Raw genomic sequence first — 16,749 nt, 5'->3', positions numbered from 1 at the left:
TTTTATTTATCATATAACTTTTTTTGTATTGCAAATAATCGAATTTTGTGTTTTGTATTGAATTCGGTAATAAATTCTCTTTAAAATGATATATACAAGTTTGCATTTTGCGAAACGTAACACTTTCTATAAGCATACAAAGTTCAAAAACATAAAAATTTCCAAAAGTGTCCACAATTTTGGCCACCACTGTAGTCATATAATTTGTAAGTGGATGTCCCACAATTGTAAGTTTATGAATATATGAGCAAAAATATTTTGAAAGTAAAAAAAAAAAAAAAAAAAAAATTATACAATTTATTTAAATGAAACCGTAAGAATCAAAAAGGATTTTTGTGCATTTCTGCTTTATGTATTTAATCTAATACAATGCGGAAAAGTGAGAAAATCCATCGAACACAGAGAAATAATTCTTTTTAGTCTGTGGTAAGATTGCATCAAATTTATTTAAACTTCAGTTTAAATTCGAAATGCGATCTCTCAAATCAATGAAGGAATAAAATTTTTATTTAAAATTCCATATTACTAGCAACTGTATAATAGCTAAACTTACCAAAATATTTTTAGAAAACTGCCAAAATTCTAGAAATTGCTTTAAAATCCTGGAAAACTGTCATTAGAAAAATTATTGTTTGCCAATTCCATGCTTAAGATCAAGCGTTTACGAGGATAAGCTCGACTGTTAACGATCAACTTGTGGGAAAAATTCAATGCTAAATATAAATATGTATGCCAAATTTTCCCAAAATTCCTGAAAAATATTTTACTCTTATCTTAAATATATATTCAGACGTCACATATTAAAGAAACAAGTTTACAAGCTACAAGTACAAAGAAAGAGGAGAGACAAAACTAATGCAACAAGTACTTCTTGCCATTCATTAGTGGGGAGGTAATTTTATGGCTTATCCATCACACTAAGGGGAAGCGAACATACTGCCCTATGCTGGGCCATCTTAGAGAGATTTCAGAAAACAAAAGCGGATTTTTTTTTTTTTTTTTTAATTTGTTAACTGACAACACGGCCATTTTCAAAGCATTTCGTTTGGAGGGAAGGGCTTGTTAATGGGTTAATGTATTTTAAAACTGTTTGATAAAAAACGCATCATTTGAAATTATTATATTTGTGGCTATTATTATTACGTTTGCATGTTGCATTTTGTTTTAAACATGGTTTTAAAAGAGTAAGTCCTTTAGGTAGGTAAACATATATTCCATATTTATTATTAAGTTATAATAAATATTGTAGACTTTTTTTTTTTTTTTTTTTAGCTCACCACACCTATGTCACTAGGTGGACCGTAACACCTTGAAAAAATTTAGAAGTAGCCCATACCCTGGATAAGTCTGCCCACCCCTGATTAAAAACAACATGCATGAATACGTTACAGAGAAGTATCTTGAAGACAACCATAAAGCTACACTGTCCTACATTTTTTTATTGGTCCCTTCTCAAAAAGAGGGATTAAGTTTACCAGTTTAAAAAGACGATTTTCATTCAAGAACTATTTGCATACAACATGAAAGCAATCTTAATACCTAATTTTTAGTTTAACTTATTAGTATTTGTTTCCCAACTTTTATTTACACACACCAGAGTTCATCAGTCTTACTTTCTTGGTTACCAGCAGGCTATCTTTGTTGGTATTTAAAACAAGTCTATTTTTTATTAGGAAATAAGCAGGCTGCATAAACAAAACAGTCATATTTCATACAAATAAATTAAAATTTTCTAAAATTCAAAATGGTAATTCAGAAAGCATATATATATATTAATTTTATTTTAAGTTTACACAAGCACTGTCTAAATGGCAGTGTTTAGATTCTCACAATTGATAATTTACAAAGTAAATGCCATATTTACTTACCATCACGGAAACACCCAATTCTGTACATTGTTGGCATTTTGATTACAAATGCAAATATATCATCTATGAAAGTATTCAGGAACTTATATGATAGCATTCGCCAAGGTAAGTGAGCAACTGATTTTAGTTTATAATTGATGAATAACTGAGGTGTCATCATTATAAAACCTAGGCAAAAAAAGGTAATTATTAAAAAAAATGCAATAGATTTCATATAACTCAATAATTTTAAACAAACAGTAACATTACTATAAAACCTAGGCAGAAAAAGTAATTATAAAACCAAAATTATAATAGATTTTATATAACTCAATGATTTTAATCAGACATTTTCAGAAATAATTTAAAGTCATGCATTAAAATACATTTATGGTTTAAGGAGACATTTTAAGACAGACTGGCTCGTAATCATGTTACACGTGGAGAAAAAAATGAAAACCAACCTTGAAGCCAGTCTGTTTGAGCTCGCATCAAACTATCAGCAATCAATCGTCTTAATCACTCAGCCACAGGTGGGACTAAATACAATAAATGTTCAAATATCCTGAAAGCTCAGGAAATGCCCAAAGATGGATACATGATAATTGTGGATAGCTGAGCATATAAAAAATGCTTTTCATATTAGAAAATCCAAAAACTGAAAGAAGAAATTTCTAGTCTAAAATTATACAAAAAGTCATCTTATTTGTTATTAGATTGAATATCAAAAGCATGCATTTAACTTTGTATATGATTTTTTTTGGGGGGAAAGGAGATGCATTCCAGACTAAAGCTGACATATTTTCATAGGTTTCCACTGACCATGAAAGTTGGCACAGATCCTGCCAAATCGGCAGCAATCACTTTGAGAGAAGTTTGAAAGAATTGATTGCCCTTTGTTCAATTCCAAGTTACAAAAAATTTATAGTATATGAAAAAAACTCAAACTGTACATTATTTTTCACATTACATCACATATCGTACATATTAAAGCATATTTTTCCTGATGTCAAGTTCCTGTAATTTTGTTAACATTTCATTGCATGCAATTCTAATTTGGGCAAGTCCAAAATTTTAATGATTTTTCAAAATTCAAGTGGAAAATGATAAACAGCAGTTTATCATTTTTCACTCGAATTGCATTCTTCATCATAAAAACTAAACAAGCTAATCTAGAATTAATTGGATTTACATAAAACCAAGATGAAGATACCATGATTTGTGATTTCAAGCTTATCCATTATTGGTGCCAAATCCTACTGTTTGGCAACATTTTTGTTTATTCTAAGTCACAAAACACTCAAAGTTAAAAAAGTGCTCTACAAGTACCTCATTTGCTTAATTTTTTTGTGAAGAGATTTCTAAAATTTTAAAAACATTCTCATTATTTAAGCTTTTTGATTAGTTGAAAGAATGCGGAAGTCGGGCTTCTATTGTAAGAAACAGAAAAACAGATTGAAGTGTATATCAAAATAAAGACACTTTTAGTAAATTTGTATCATTTAAAACAAGTAAAGGATTAATCACATACATCAAGATGAACTAAAATACTTTTGCTGGAATCTCAATACAAATTTTAAAAGAAAGTTTTATTGAATACTTTAGTATTTTCAACAGAGTTAAGCAATACACATCAATATTTAAGATAACCTCTCTACCCTAAGTAGTAACTACTACTAAAAAAAAAATAACTGAGAGAAGCTTTAGTGTACTTGGACACAACAAAACTTCATGAAAGCTGCATCAAGCTCTGCTTATTTTCATAACATATCTTTTTAAAACATAAAGTTGCAACACACACTTTTCTCATTCCCATTCCATTTAAGTTATTTGAAATGGGGGGGGAATAGTTAAATATTTACTACTTACATACATGGTCTCCCATATACGTAAGTCCTATGTATGTTTGGTTTCCCAAACTTGAACTCGCAGTTTTTCTCACAGAATAAAAATATTGATTTACTCATCTAAAAATTTGTAATTTGAATAAAGGAATTATCTGCTAATATCCCATAATAATAAAAATTACTATACATGAAGTTTCTTATCGCCAATGGAAAACTTTCTCATCAAATTATGTAGAATTCTGTAAGATCTCTAAAATATCACTGCACCGCCATACGTAGTTAGACTCGTATTCAGTTTCTCTTTATAGTAATTTAAAAGTTAAAAAAAAATTTTTTTTTAACATTATGTACTTTTAAAAATGTAAAAGCATTTTGCAGTTTTTTATGCAATGCCTTTTTCTAACAATTACAAGATTTTATTGAAAACGCTTGCTCAGATTTTCAATAAAATGCAACCAGCATTCATTAGAACTTTAAACTAATTCAAGAGAAAAACCGTTGATTTTGCATGCAAAAAGAAAGTAATTACATCAAAATCAATTGCTGAATTCTTATATAAATGAAACAGAAATAAACATAAAAAATTTTTAGTCAAGGTGGATATTCCCTCAGAATTCATTGTGATTTAAGAATTCTCTTTTTTCATCAGTCTTAAGTCAAAGAAATTACTTGCACTTGCAAAACTTTGCAGTTTATCTATCTGAAGTAAATTATAATGAAATTCTTTATGCTTTGTTCATGTTTCCTCATATAAATTCTCTTACAGGCAAATTGTTATCACTTTTTTGATAATACTTCTATTTTTGAAAGCTGCAAATAATTTTATTTTGATTTGTAATCAAAATAATGGCCAAATTCTGAAAATAAAGCAGACATTGAAACAAACTTTTTATTCTAAATTTGTCTTTATTTGTAGGTATAAATACATAAACACTGGGGGTCTGGATGCTATTTCAAGATTATACACCCAAGCACTTGAAATTAAGAGACTTTATGCACAAGAATATTAAATAAAAAAAATTATTTCTGAAATTTTAAAAGAATATGAAAGTCCATGGAAAGTTACTGGTGATAAAGAAATATAAGAAATCCTCAATAAAATCTTATAAAAAAAAAAAAAAAAGATTTTATAAAAGAATCAAATAACATATCTGTCAGTGAATTCTCAGTTGTTTTGCAAAATAATGATTTTAAACAGAACCCCTCAGTTATATCTAAAACATTATATAATGGAAAGAAAACTTTGGGCTAGCACAACATGAAAGAAAATGAAACATAGCTTGTAATATATTCAAAATAGATTTAGACAAATGCAGCGTTTATATTATTTGGAAAAACACTTTAAAATGACTGACAACTGAAAAAAAAAAAAAAAAAAGTTTAATACAAAGCCAGATATTTGAATCTAAAAATTTTCAGGATGCCTGAAGACATTTTATGCACCCTAAACTTGGTTGAGAAAATCTGAACATAAATAAATTACTTGGCAAAAAGCTTTTTTGTGAATGATGTAGACATTTTCATAAAAGAGTTGCAACTAACTGACAAGAGACTGAATACAGATCAGGCTAGCTTTAACAAAGAAATTGTTTCAGAATATAAAACTTGATTACTTAGGATCAAAACAAAGTGAAAGCATGAGTCTTCAGTTCAATGACATTTCACACAGGATGATGCTTGCTATCAGTAAGAAAAAGCAAATTATTTAGGTCTTTGTTTCTGTATCTCCTGAATAAACAAGATAATTTTAAGCTACTACACAGATAAGAATGTTTGGGGCAGATAATTATGTGGATTTTATTATATTTGTATCATGCTGACTATAATCTTTAGACACCTTTCTACAATAAAATGATTTCCAGAATGACTTGCATGTGGATTAATTTTTAAAAGATTATATTTCCATCAGTTCTATTTAATTTTTCATTTTAAGTTACTGTACTGATAGTCCAAATATGCATCTGTTACATTTTATCCCTTCATTCATTATTTTGTATTTTTTGTTGCATGACTTTATCAGCTTGGCAACTAACTGTCTAGATTTTCAAAACAGCATTTTTTTTAAAGCTATCTGAAAAGCTACCAAATAGCAATGCCTCATAAAATCTAATTACTGTTTACAATTTCTAACAAGCTATATATATATATAGAAAAGCCACCCTTTTGGTATAATGGGTAGTGACCCTGACTGCCATAGCAATGGGCCCAGATTCGAATTATGAAGAAGGCAAGGTTGTAGCTGTCTGTCTCTTCAGACAATGGTGGCCACCCATTAGGTGCTTCCATAATGAAATGGCCACCACTTCCGGCCTTTATAGTGGCACATGGCTATTACTAAAAAGGACCTGGCTATTAAGTCTATATATATAATATTAATAGTTACATTTTTCACAATTCTTTAATTTTAGCCAAGCAGATTCACACACACACACACACATATATATATATCTTTATCTCTCGTATGCATATTTCTCTTTAAGAAAGTGAGAGGTTTGGAGACCTTCCTAACTAATTTTTGATAAAAGTATCCATGAAATGACATGACTTATAATATCATCCAAAGATTATAATTTAAAAAGTTTGAAATAAGTCCAGTTTAATTCTAATTAATTTAAGATATAAAAATTATTTTACAATTGTGGTTATTCATTTAAAAATTCAATAATTTGTCTTCCTTAAGAACACTATTTATGTTTTTACATGTCATTACAAAATAATTAAATTTTATATAAAGAATACCATGTAATAATATTTCATAAAAAAATTATTGCATTACACAAAGAGATATCTGTGCAAGTTTGCTCTATAAAGAGTTATGGGTGTGAGTAAAATTATATAGAAATAATTCAAGTACCACTAGAGTTCATAAGAAAGTTTTTTAAGTACAACAGAATTCAGTTAATGGTGGAACAATGTGAACAGCAATGATGATTAACTCGACCCATTTCCCAATTAATATTTTAAAATAAAATATTTTATTTCATTATTTGATATTATTTAAATTTCTGTACAGAGAATAGTATCTTTTGAATTTGCTGATAAATATTCTAGCCTCCCAATATATAAATAATTTTACATGTACTCACGCCTCTTTTTACATACTTTTATTTTATTTAAAAGTTTTCTTAAATCTCTCCTGCAGAACATTAAATAAAATAAAATAATGGACAAAAAATTAAAAAGAAGGAAGAAGACACAGGTACATATTTTCATTTAAAACTTGCAAAGTTCATTTAAAAAATGAAATAGCTTTCTTAAAATTAAGAACTTGCATATTTAACAATAAATTAATAAACTAATATTAACAATTTCCTACTACCTTTTGCAATTCAGACATACTTACTCAAATTTTAAACAAACTTGTAACTCAAAATTTTAAACAGGCTCATATCACCATTTCGTGTTAGATATATAAAAGTCTGTTAAATAGAGAATTAGAAAATGAATGGATTTTAGAAGAGTTACATACCAAAAGTTAATAGGAAACCATATAGCATGCCCAAGACCCAGGAATACCATCCTTTATGTTCCAAGTACAGAAGTGAGTAAACTGCATAGCACCCTAATAAAGGGAACAGTGCCCATGACAAATAACGGAATGCCAACTATAGAGAAACAGGAATAAGAAAAGAGAAGAACAAAAAGAATTAGCTTCACATTAAGTCAATTATCTCATCTTTCCAGCATTTAATATATATCAGTCAAATGGTCCTGATTGTATATATTTAAAAGATATTTCCTGTGTTGCACAATTAAATTAAAAATAAATAAAAGGTTCCCACATGTTATGGAAAAAGGACAAGATTGAATAAGCAGTTACATAATTTTCCTTGTTTCACAATTTCATTACTTTTTTTATCTGCTAATAAATATTTTAATATTATACCAGAATTTTACATAACCAGCTAAAACTGAAATGCATATCTCACAATTCAGAAATGGTTTGTTTTAAATGTCCTCTTATCTGAGAAGCATGGCTTTTAGGATATGCTTGTGTAGAGTTATTTTTAAATAAACTTTAGTTAATCATGGCATAATGATATAAAAAAATTCAATACTTAAAATTTTTTGAAGTATTAATACTTGTCAGGAAGAAAACATTAAGTGCAAGAACACTGATACAAGCTGATTTTGAAATTCTATCCTAAATTTTAGAATTCATATAAAAATCACCAACTCTTATTTTTTGATTCGTGAATCTCAAGAAAACAGAGTGAAGCATTATGCAAGCATATTATTTATAAACTTGTTAGCGAATAAGTAATGATAAACAGTCTCAAGCATTTTATTTCCCATAAAAAAAGGTTATGCTTGTTCAGAAAGCCTAGGTCCATAATTTGCCTGGTTTACAAGAAAAAAAATTCATATTTTTTATTTGTTAAATTTCATAAATTTATGATGAATCAAGGAAGTAAGAAATTAATCATCTTAACACAACTTTCTGGTACACTTGGTATCAGGAATGTCTTTCTTCAAAGCCTGTAGAAACCAGCATATACATTGGTCATCAGAATCAACGCATAATGAGAAAAAATATGCTCACTAACTTGATATTGCAACTAGTGCGCAATGCTATAATTAAATATGCTCATTAACTTAATGTTGCAACCGGTGCACAATGTTATAATTATTTATGCTAATTAAATTTCACTTCAGTGCATACATTAGTACCAGAAATATGCAAATTTAGCGACTGACAACGTAGTGTGCAATATATGCATGTTGGAATTCTGGTTTGTAGTGTTGTTTAAAGTGAATGTGCTGTCCGAGAGGGATCAATATTCAATAATTATGGCTTGGCTCAAAGACATCATTTAAGTGAAGATCAAAAGTGGTTAATAATTCATAGAACCAGAAGTCAAACACAAATAGCAGTCGCCTAAGATTTGAATATCCCTCAAAATGTCATATCAAGAGTTTGCAGCTGCTTTATGAACACTGGATCAGTTGACAGACAGCCTGGTCAAGGGTGACCAAGAGCAACAACTGCATCAGAAGACTGCTTTTTGTTGTTGTCTGCTCGAAGAAACCACAAATCGACTAAAAGAGATTTGGTTTTAGACCTTCATGCTGCCACAAGAACTCAAATCGGCGCAAAGGTTTAACGAGGTGCGACTGTATGCAAGAAATCCAATGGTTTGTGCCCCACTCACTCCAGCTTAGAGACAGGCCAATTTAAACAGGTGCCGTCATCATGTTCAACGGAGCCAAGACGAATGAGCTTGGGTATTAATTACTGACGAAGCCAGATACATTTTGAACAGTGATTTTAGATGAGTTTTGATCTAGAGAGAGGAAAGAACACATAACTTGCCTTCCACTGTAATCTGAAATATCTCATTTCCATGACTGCGATTAATAGTTTGGGGAGGAATAATGACAAATGGCCACACCAAGCTGCATATCTTTCAAGAACGTTCTATAACTCTCAGATATATGGGAATGAGGTATTTGAACCCCAAATTATACTGTTTAGGGGGTGCTGTTGGCCCAGAGTTTTTGTTAATGAATGACAGTCCTCAGCCTCATTGAGCATATGTGGCATCAGAATATTTGCAAACTGACAATATTACTCGAATGGATTGGCCACCTTATTCATCTGACTTGAACCAGATTGAGCATGTGAAGATGCTTTAGGGTGCCAAATTTTAGAGAGCCAGATTCCTCCCTGGACTCTCCAGGAGCTAAAAAGTGCATTTTTAGAAAAGTGACGTGCAAAATTCCACAAGACTTGATAAATACATTGTTAAAGTCTATGAAATCAAGACCTGAGGTATGGATATCTGTCCGATGTTACCATACAGTATATTAAAGAAAAAAAATTTCCACAAGAGGTGACTTAATTTTTTATCATTTTCCAATAATTTTTCCATTGAATATCAGTTACATTTTATTTCTGTCATTACCCTTTAATTTTGAAGACCAGTGTATAATGGGACTCCAAACGCCTGGACATCATTTCTCAACATAGCAAATTTCCTAGTAAAAATACCCTTCACACTTTAATGCTGCAAGATGAAAAGCAGAGAAAGTCTCAGATGGAATGTGAAAAGTGATGTTTTAATCATATGTTGCAGTCTAAGATTTGTACAACTTTGAAATTAATTTTTTAGCTGATACTTCTTTTATCCATTATTATTAATATTTTGATAACACGTTTATCAACTCTACTATCAGACGATGTAACTCAAAACTATGCGTGAAAGCAAAAACTTAAATGCATAAAATAGAACTTATTTATATTTCAAACAAACACCAATTCTTTCACAGGAAACTTCTACAAACATTCTTCACATTTTCATGTAACCTTACCAGCTAATGGAACTGCTGGTGAAATTTCTAATACAGAAATAATTTTCTAATGTTTGGTTCCACTAATACACAGTCTCTGAATTTACAGTCACTGATGCCAGAAAATGTACTTCTTAAGCATGTCAATACTACACTTTGTATCCATATTTCAACAGAGTTCCTCTAAGTTCTTGCTCAACATATAGCAAAGAAAGTTTCATTATACGTTCTAGCTGAATGCATAGCAAGGGAAGGTTCATCACAAGTCCTAACTTAACATATAGCAAGGGAAGTTTTTCAGAACCCACAAATGTTTGTCTGATTCTTGTTTCGTCTACAACTTACAACTGTTATGATTTTCCCATTTACACACGGAATAGCAGTATTTTGCATAGCTCATAGTAACAACGCAGAACATAATTAATATTTTTATAACATCACAACCATTTGGGTTTGTATTTGGACTTCTTATAAAAGGATTTTCAAATTTCCATACATTTTTTTAACACTGGTAGCAATCAGCTAATTATTCCCATTATTCATTCATGAGAATTCATTCCCATTATTTAATAATTACAACTAGGTTGGAACTGTAAATTCAAGTAACTGTAAATTCAAACTAGGTTTGAAGTTAAGAGTTAAATGGAAGTAAAATATGAAAAGTACATACAAACAGAAATAAAAGCATTACTTGCAATTTAAGCTTTAATATTTCTACAACTTTTAGGAAACGTTCCTGTATTGTCAATTGATGTCACTAAAAAATGGCTGTGACAACAAAAATTAAAGTGCATACTTGAAATCAGCATACACAAATACTTGAAAAACAAACTTTAGTTAGTCTTTGATGACCAATACTATCACAACTATGCTAAGATGTCTAATTTGCTATTAAAAATATTAATAAAAGAACCATTATTCAGTAAATATTATCCCCAATAAATAAATTAGACATAACAGTTTCTTTGAACATAACTGTACTTATATTGCTGTACCTAGAAATATATCGTGTAGTAAAACGGGAAAATTTAAACATTTTAAAGTTTAATAAGATAATTTAATATCAGATAACAAACATAAGGAGAATAAAACTTTTTAAACATTATTTTGTGCACTATACTCAAAAGGGGAGAAGGCAGTTTGATGCAAAACTTACCACATCATATTCTTTTGTTGATGATTGAACATATGATCCTTTATCTGTTAGTTTTACCTTTGGAATTATACCAAATATTTTAGAGTCTCGGTTGATTTCAACATTTGTCACTTTGTGTATCTTCCAAATTTCAATCAGGAGTCCAACAAATACAGAAATTCTAACAACCATATTAGTATCATTGTCTAATACATACAACAGTACAACAATTGACTGAAACACATTGAAAAACACAGAACGCACAGAAAGGCCTTCTAAAGATTTTCTGTTATTCCAAAACTGTATATCTGAAAAAAGAAAATGTACAACTCAATATAAACAAAAAAGTATCTTCTACTTAATAGAGAATTTTTAACAAAATATCTAGTTAGATTGGGAACTGTATTCATAAACAGAAAGACAGGTGCAGAAAGAACATATTATAACAAAGTATAATGATCTAAAAACTTATTCTCTCTCATGATTCCATCTTAATTTAGATTTAATTTCAATAAAAAAAGGCTAAGCCTATTTTGAGAAATAGCATTAAACCTTAAATTTACTCTCTTATTTTAAAACAGAAAGTACTGATAGTTGATTCTCCAAAGATTATATTTGGAAAATGCATACCAGACTAAAAAAATAATATCAACAGAGATATTAAATAAATGGCATATGAGCATTAAATAAATAGATGATATATGACATTAAATAAATAGCTTTATGGCTCATTAGCCTTAAAAACTTTTTTAAATAGTCAAATTAACTATACAATGGTTAACTGAGTTTTGTATCGTTTCATTATTAATATTTTAAAAAATCAGTTGTTGAAATACAAAAGTACTATTACTCAATTATTACAATAAAAATAGTAAAAAATTTCAGAAAAGCAATGTTTAATTTTTAATTACTAAGCACATTCCTTTAATTAACAATTAAAAGTCAAAACAATTTATACAACATCTCTTACCATTTTTAAATGCTAGAAATTCAAAGATGCTATGAACAATAGAAACAACAAAAGTTAATCCCAAAAGAATTGGAGAAGTTTCCAGCAAAGCTTCTTTCATGTAATCTTGATCTTCATCACTTTCTTCCATGAGATCTTGACCCAAGAAAGAAGTCCAACGAGATCGCATTGCTTGAGCTGTGTACAATTGCCAACGGAAAAGTGAGAGAGGTTGGAATGTTAAATGGATAGGCAATGCTCTATGGGAACAATAAAAAAATAATACTGTTTTAATTTTATTTTCAACTTTATACAAACAATGCAAATTCACACACAAAATACATAATTCACATGGAAATAACAACTTGTAACAACAGTAACTAAGCAACTGAACTCAGACGCCCTCTCTCCGGCCGGTTAGAGTAGATAGAAGGGTTACTCCTTGTATTTTCATGAAGTTGTTGTTTCATTTATGGCACTCTGAGTAGTTGAATGTTATGGAAACCCTATTATGATGTAAGCATGATTGCAGTAAATTTCAAGGGCTTGTGGTGTGTGTTGGGTAGGAAGTAAATTGCTTGTTTTGTGGTTTAGATGGTAAAATGGCTGAATGTGGCAAGATTAATTTGAAGTTTCTGCATCATTTGGAACGAAAGGAGAAAAGAGCATTACTTGACTGGTGTGTAAATAAAGGTTTACTTAGTAGCCATTATTAAGCATCCTGTGTGTAGGAAGGAAATGCATATGGTCAAATGTCGGACATTTTTTTACTCTTATTTTGTGAATTTATGTGGCAACGCCAGTATACAGATTCTAGTTCAGATAATTTTAGAAAGTTTTTGGATGCTGTTAAGGAATTTTGCTGTTTGACTGAAGACATGTTAATTCGTAAATAAGGTAAGTGGATATTTCCTTTGTGTAGTGCAAAGATGAATTTTCCTTTTTATGTTATTTCATTGTTTGATTTAAAATGTTAAGTTTATTGAGATTATATATTTTTTTGTTGGCTGCCCCTTTCACTTTTTAAGTGAATATAATTCGATGTGTACATGGACAAAGTCAAGGGAGTGCACAATGCCTAGTTTGTGCAATTCTATGATTTTTTTTAAAAGTGAAAATAGGTCGATGTGTACATGGATACCGACCGAGTTTGTGCAATTCTTTGTCTTGTTATTTTGGCTTTGTGTAGCGGCGATTTGTGTCAAAAATCGCTGCTATACAAGACAAAGAATTGCACAAACTTGGTATGTAAAAAATGTGCCACCAAAAATTGCCAATTTTTACCATCGGGTACCCGTAAATATATTTTACCCTCCGACCTTTTACAGCTTTCAACCAACCATGAGATATTTCTAGTACTTTGTTTCTCGAAATTACTAATAAGCAATAAGAGGATGCAATTACGGTTACAGCTAATATAATGGTCAATTACATTTATTCAATTTCAATACAAATTACTGAGATATCCAGTTATTCAATGTTAAATGTATGTGTCCCCATATTCTCACTTTTAAGGCAGAGCTTTCTCTTAAAATTTATCTCGTGCTGCACTGCATGGGGAAATACAACAATTTTAATTATAATTCTATTAAAATCAGCTATCTAAATACAAAATTCATAACAATGGTAAGAAATCTCTGCCCTTCCTTTATTCTCAGCACAGTACAGTATCAATAACTGTTATCAACATTCAGTTCTACATCTCAGAATAGCGATCTTACTGGATGTGTAAATATGGATCAAAAAACCATTTGATCCACTAATTACTAAAAAAATACAAAATACAGCTGCTAAGTTTCTTTCTTCTTCTTTTTAAAATTATTAATTTATTATATAAAAAGTAAATGTTTATTGCAAATATTCGCAATTTCCAACACTGCCTAAAATTTCTTTTACCACACATATAAACTGCATAGAACAATATAAATTTGTATACTCATCCTTATACATACTACCTATACTTTTATAATAAATGAGTTTAACACAGCTATTAGGTTTATTTTGTAATAAGAAGCATGAAAAATCAGAGATGCCCTCACGGGGATTTGAACTCTCTATCTCACAAATGCCAGAACAGAACAATAAAACTGCAGAAAACAGACATATAACCAGAATGGTAAAAGTATTGCGGTAAAAGATAACAGCGAAAGTTTAACATGTAATCTTTTGGACACTTTACATGAATATTGCTGCGTGCGGATGGGTTCATAATAGCCTAAATACACACAGGTCCAATGATAAGTTAATAAAATTTTATCATAAATAAATAAAATAATTAGTTAAAAAAACCTGAAAAGTTAAAGATTTTAAATTACGTCCAAAGGGGCATTTTTAAAAAATTTTTGTGTGTTACCTTTATTTATTAAATATCATGTTCTATGTACTCAAACTATAAAATTCAATTCAAAAGCAATATCGCAAATTAATTTAAAAATGAGCATATCTTCAGAATTTCCAATACACAGTTTCGTGCACTGGAGATAATTTTTTTTTTTCCCTGTACAGAGTTGCCATTGCTCACTTTGAAATTGTTTAGTTTTTTAATCAAAAATTCGTTGAACTGTTACAAAATCTGAAATCGATACTAACACTAATTTCAAATTCAAATTAGGGCTTCCACAAGCCCATATTCTATGGAAGATTACATTATTCAAATTTTTATGGCTCTAGGTACCGTTGTTTTATCACAATATGAGAAACATACATACCTTTATGCATATTCTTCATTATTTAATTTCTTTAAATATAATACAGAGCATTAATACATGGTGGTAAGAATTTGAAAAAAAGAGACAACCTTTTATAGTTTTCAATGCAAAATGCCAAAACGAAATTAATATTCGTTCAGGGCAAATTACCCCTTTTTGGACTATAAAAAAAAAAAAAAAAAAAAAAAAAAACCACTTCAAAGTTTTGGAATTTTTCACAGAAATACTCGTACAAGCGTTCATAGTATCACAGAGTACAATTAGTAGTTGCACATCAAACTACTAAGAACGTTAAACAGAATGCAATGCAAAGTTCATCGAAACAGAAAACTAACACAGATATCTCAGTTCATGCGGAATTAACAATTCACAACAACAATAATTAAGGACTAAGAGCAGATGCTCTCTCTTCAGCTTTAAATAGTTTTCAACCAGCTGCTGAGATATTTCTAGTACTTTCTGCTTCTCGAAATTACTGGAAAGCAATACGAGGGTAGAATTATGGCTACAGCTAACATTGTGGTCAATTACATTTATTCAATTTCAATGCATATTATGGTAATACAGGACTGGACAAAAATAGCACCAAATTACGGAGATACCCATTTACTCAATGTTAAATACACTTCTCCCTGTATTACTTTACTGGCATAGCTTCTCTTTAGATTTTTCATGTTACAGAAGAAATACAACAATTTTACTTAGAATTATACCTCTCTAAGTACAAAATTCATAACAATAATTATGATCATAATATTGAAATTACAAAATAAAAAATATATAAAAAAATTTAACACCATGGGGAAAAGCAAACTAATCCCCCCATCCATCAACAAAAAGAGATGATGAAAAGTAAAAATATTTCTGTAGTTTAAATTCCCTTCTTAAAATATATTCTACAAAATAAAAATTTAAAAAATATACAGTTTGACAAATCCACAGTACTTAAAAAATTAGGACTTACTTGACAGAATCATTTAGAGGTGTGTAGTCTCTAATCAAATTCCAATAATCATTAGCATACAATATTGGATAATAATCTCCTGATATTGGGTCAAATTCTACAACTACAGAAATACATATACTTGTACATGCTATACATATATATTTATGTAAAACAAATGATTCAAAATAATATTTAACAAAATATACAAAATATTAAAAGTGTTTCAGGTAAGAAATTTAAGAAACAATCAAAAATGTGAAATCTGTACACACACACTTATAATAATGTGCCCCCCCAAAAAAAGAATGAAACTAAATAAAAATTTAAATATTTTGCTTTCACCACTATGCAGTTCTTTTAACAGTTTCTTTTCAGATTTAACTTAATCGAGAATGGCAGTTAAGCAAACTCATATTTGAGAATTGCTGCCTTCCTACATGACCATCACTTTATTTTCACTGATGATGCAATGTCTAAGTAACTGGAACTGGGTAACATACAAGCAAAGTCATAAACACTGTATTTACTCACATATATATCCTTTTCCAGCATATCGCCATTACATTTTCAACATTTGATTTAGAAACTTTCAGTTCATGGTAAAAAAAATGAGCAAGGTATGGATAGAAAACATTTTGCAGATAGAAAGAATAATATTAATAAAGTGGTAAACTGAAAGTAATAACTATAACTGACTTTTAAAAATATGCAATGCATTATAATATAGAATCCTGCAAATTTGACTCCCAATTACTTGATGATCCCTTTTCTTTAATCACTAAATGATTTCTTCTCATCAATCAGAGCATTACCTTTTAAATAATGTGGTGTCTAATAACAGCCATACTCTAATCTTATTTTAGAAAAACTAGATGTGTGTACCATGGGCGCAAGTCAGCTGATCATTCTTTATGGTTACAGAAAGTGTTACTTTTTTACAATTTTTACTTAAGCCATACTTTCTTTTTCCTTCTTTGTATGAAGTAAAAAGGAAGTATTGTAATCGTGAAGTTTCAGGCAGCATAT

At 29.6% G+C, this 16,749-nt stretch overlaps 1 protein-coding gene across 2 annotated transcripts in view; it reads right to left on the bottom strand.

Annotated features, from left to right (window-relative positions):
• Positions 1 to 16,749, bottom strand: part of LOC118196088 (putative lipid scramblase CLPTM1) — a 126,793-nt gene that overhangs the window by 19,357 nt on the left and 90,687 nt on the right. The window contains exons 7-11 of one of the 2 annotated variants that reach the window (XM_085815990.1): positions 15,742 to 15,844; positions 12,091 to 12,329; positions 11,142 to 11,428; positions 7,164 to 7,299; positions 1,869 to 2,036 (exon numbers count right to left, since the gene is read on the bottom strand). In XM_085815990.1, the coding sequence (XP_085672116.1) occupies positions 1,869 to 2,036; positions 7,164 to 7,299; positions 11,142 to 11,428; positions 12,091 to 12,329; positions 15,742 to 15,844 (933 nt within the window). Of the gene's footprint in view, positions 1 to 1,868; positions 2,037 to 7,163; positions 7,300 to 11,141; positions 11,429 to 12,090; positions 12,330 to 15,741; positions 15,845 to 16,749 lie in introns of those variants that run through there. The other variant, XM_085815991.1, reaches the window with a different exon arrangement.

The sequence above is a fragment of the Stegodyphus dumicola genome, chromosome 4, assembly GCF_044657685.1.
Source record: "Stegodyphus dumicola isolate Sdum_Otavi_A_Nest chromosome 4, ASM4465768v1".
Classification (NCBI taxonomy): domain Eukaryota; kingdom Metazoa; phylum Arthropoda; class Arachnida; order Araneae; family Eresidae; genus Stegodyphus; species Stegodyphus dumicola.
The sequence above is the reverse complement of the archived record's forward strand: the minus strand, read 5'-3'. Positions and strand labels throughout refer to the sequence as shown.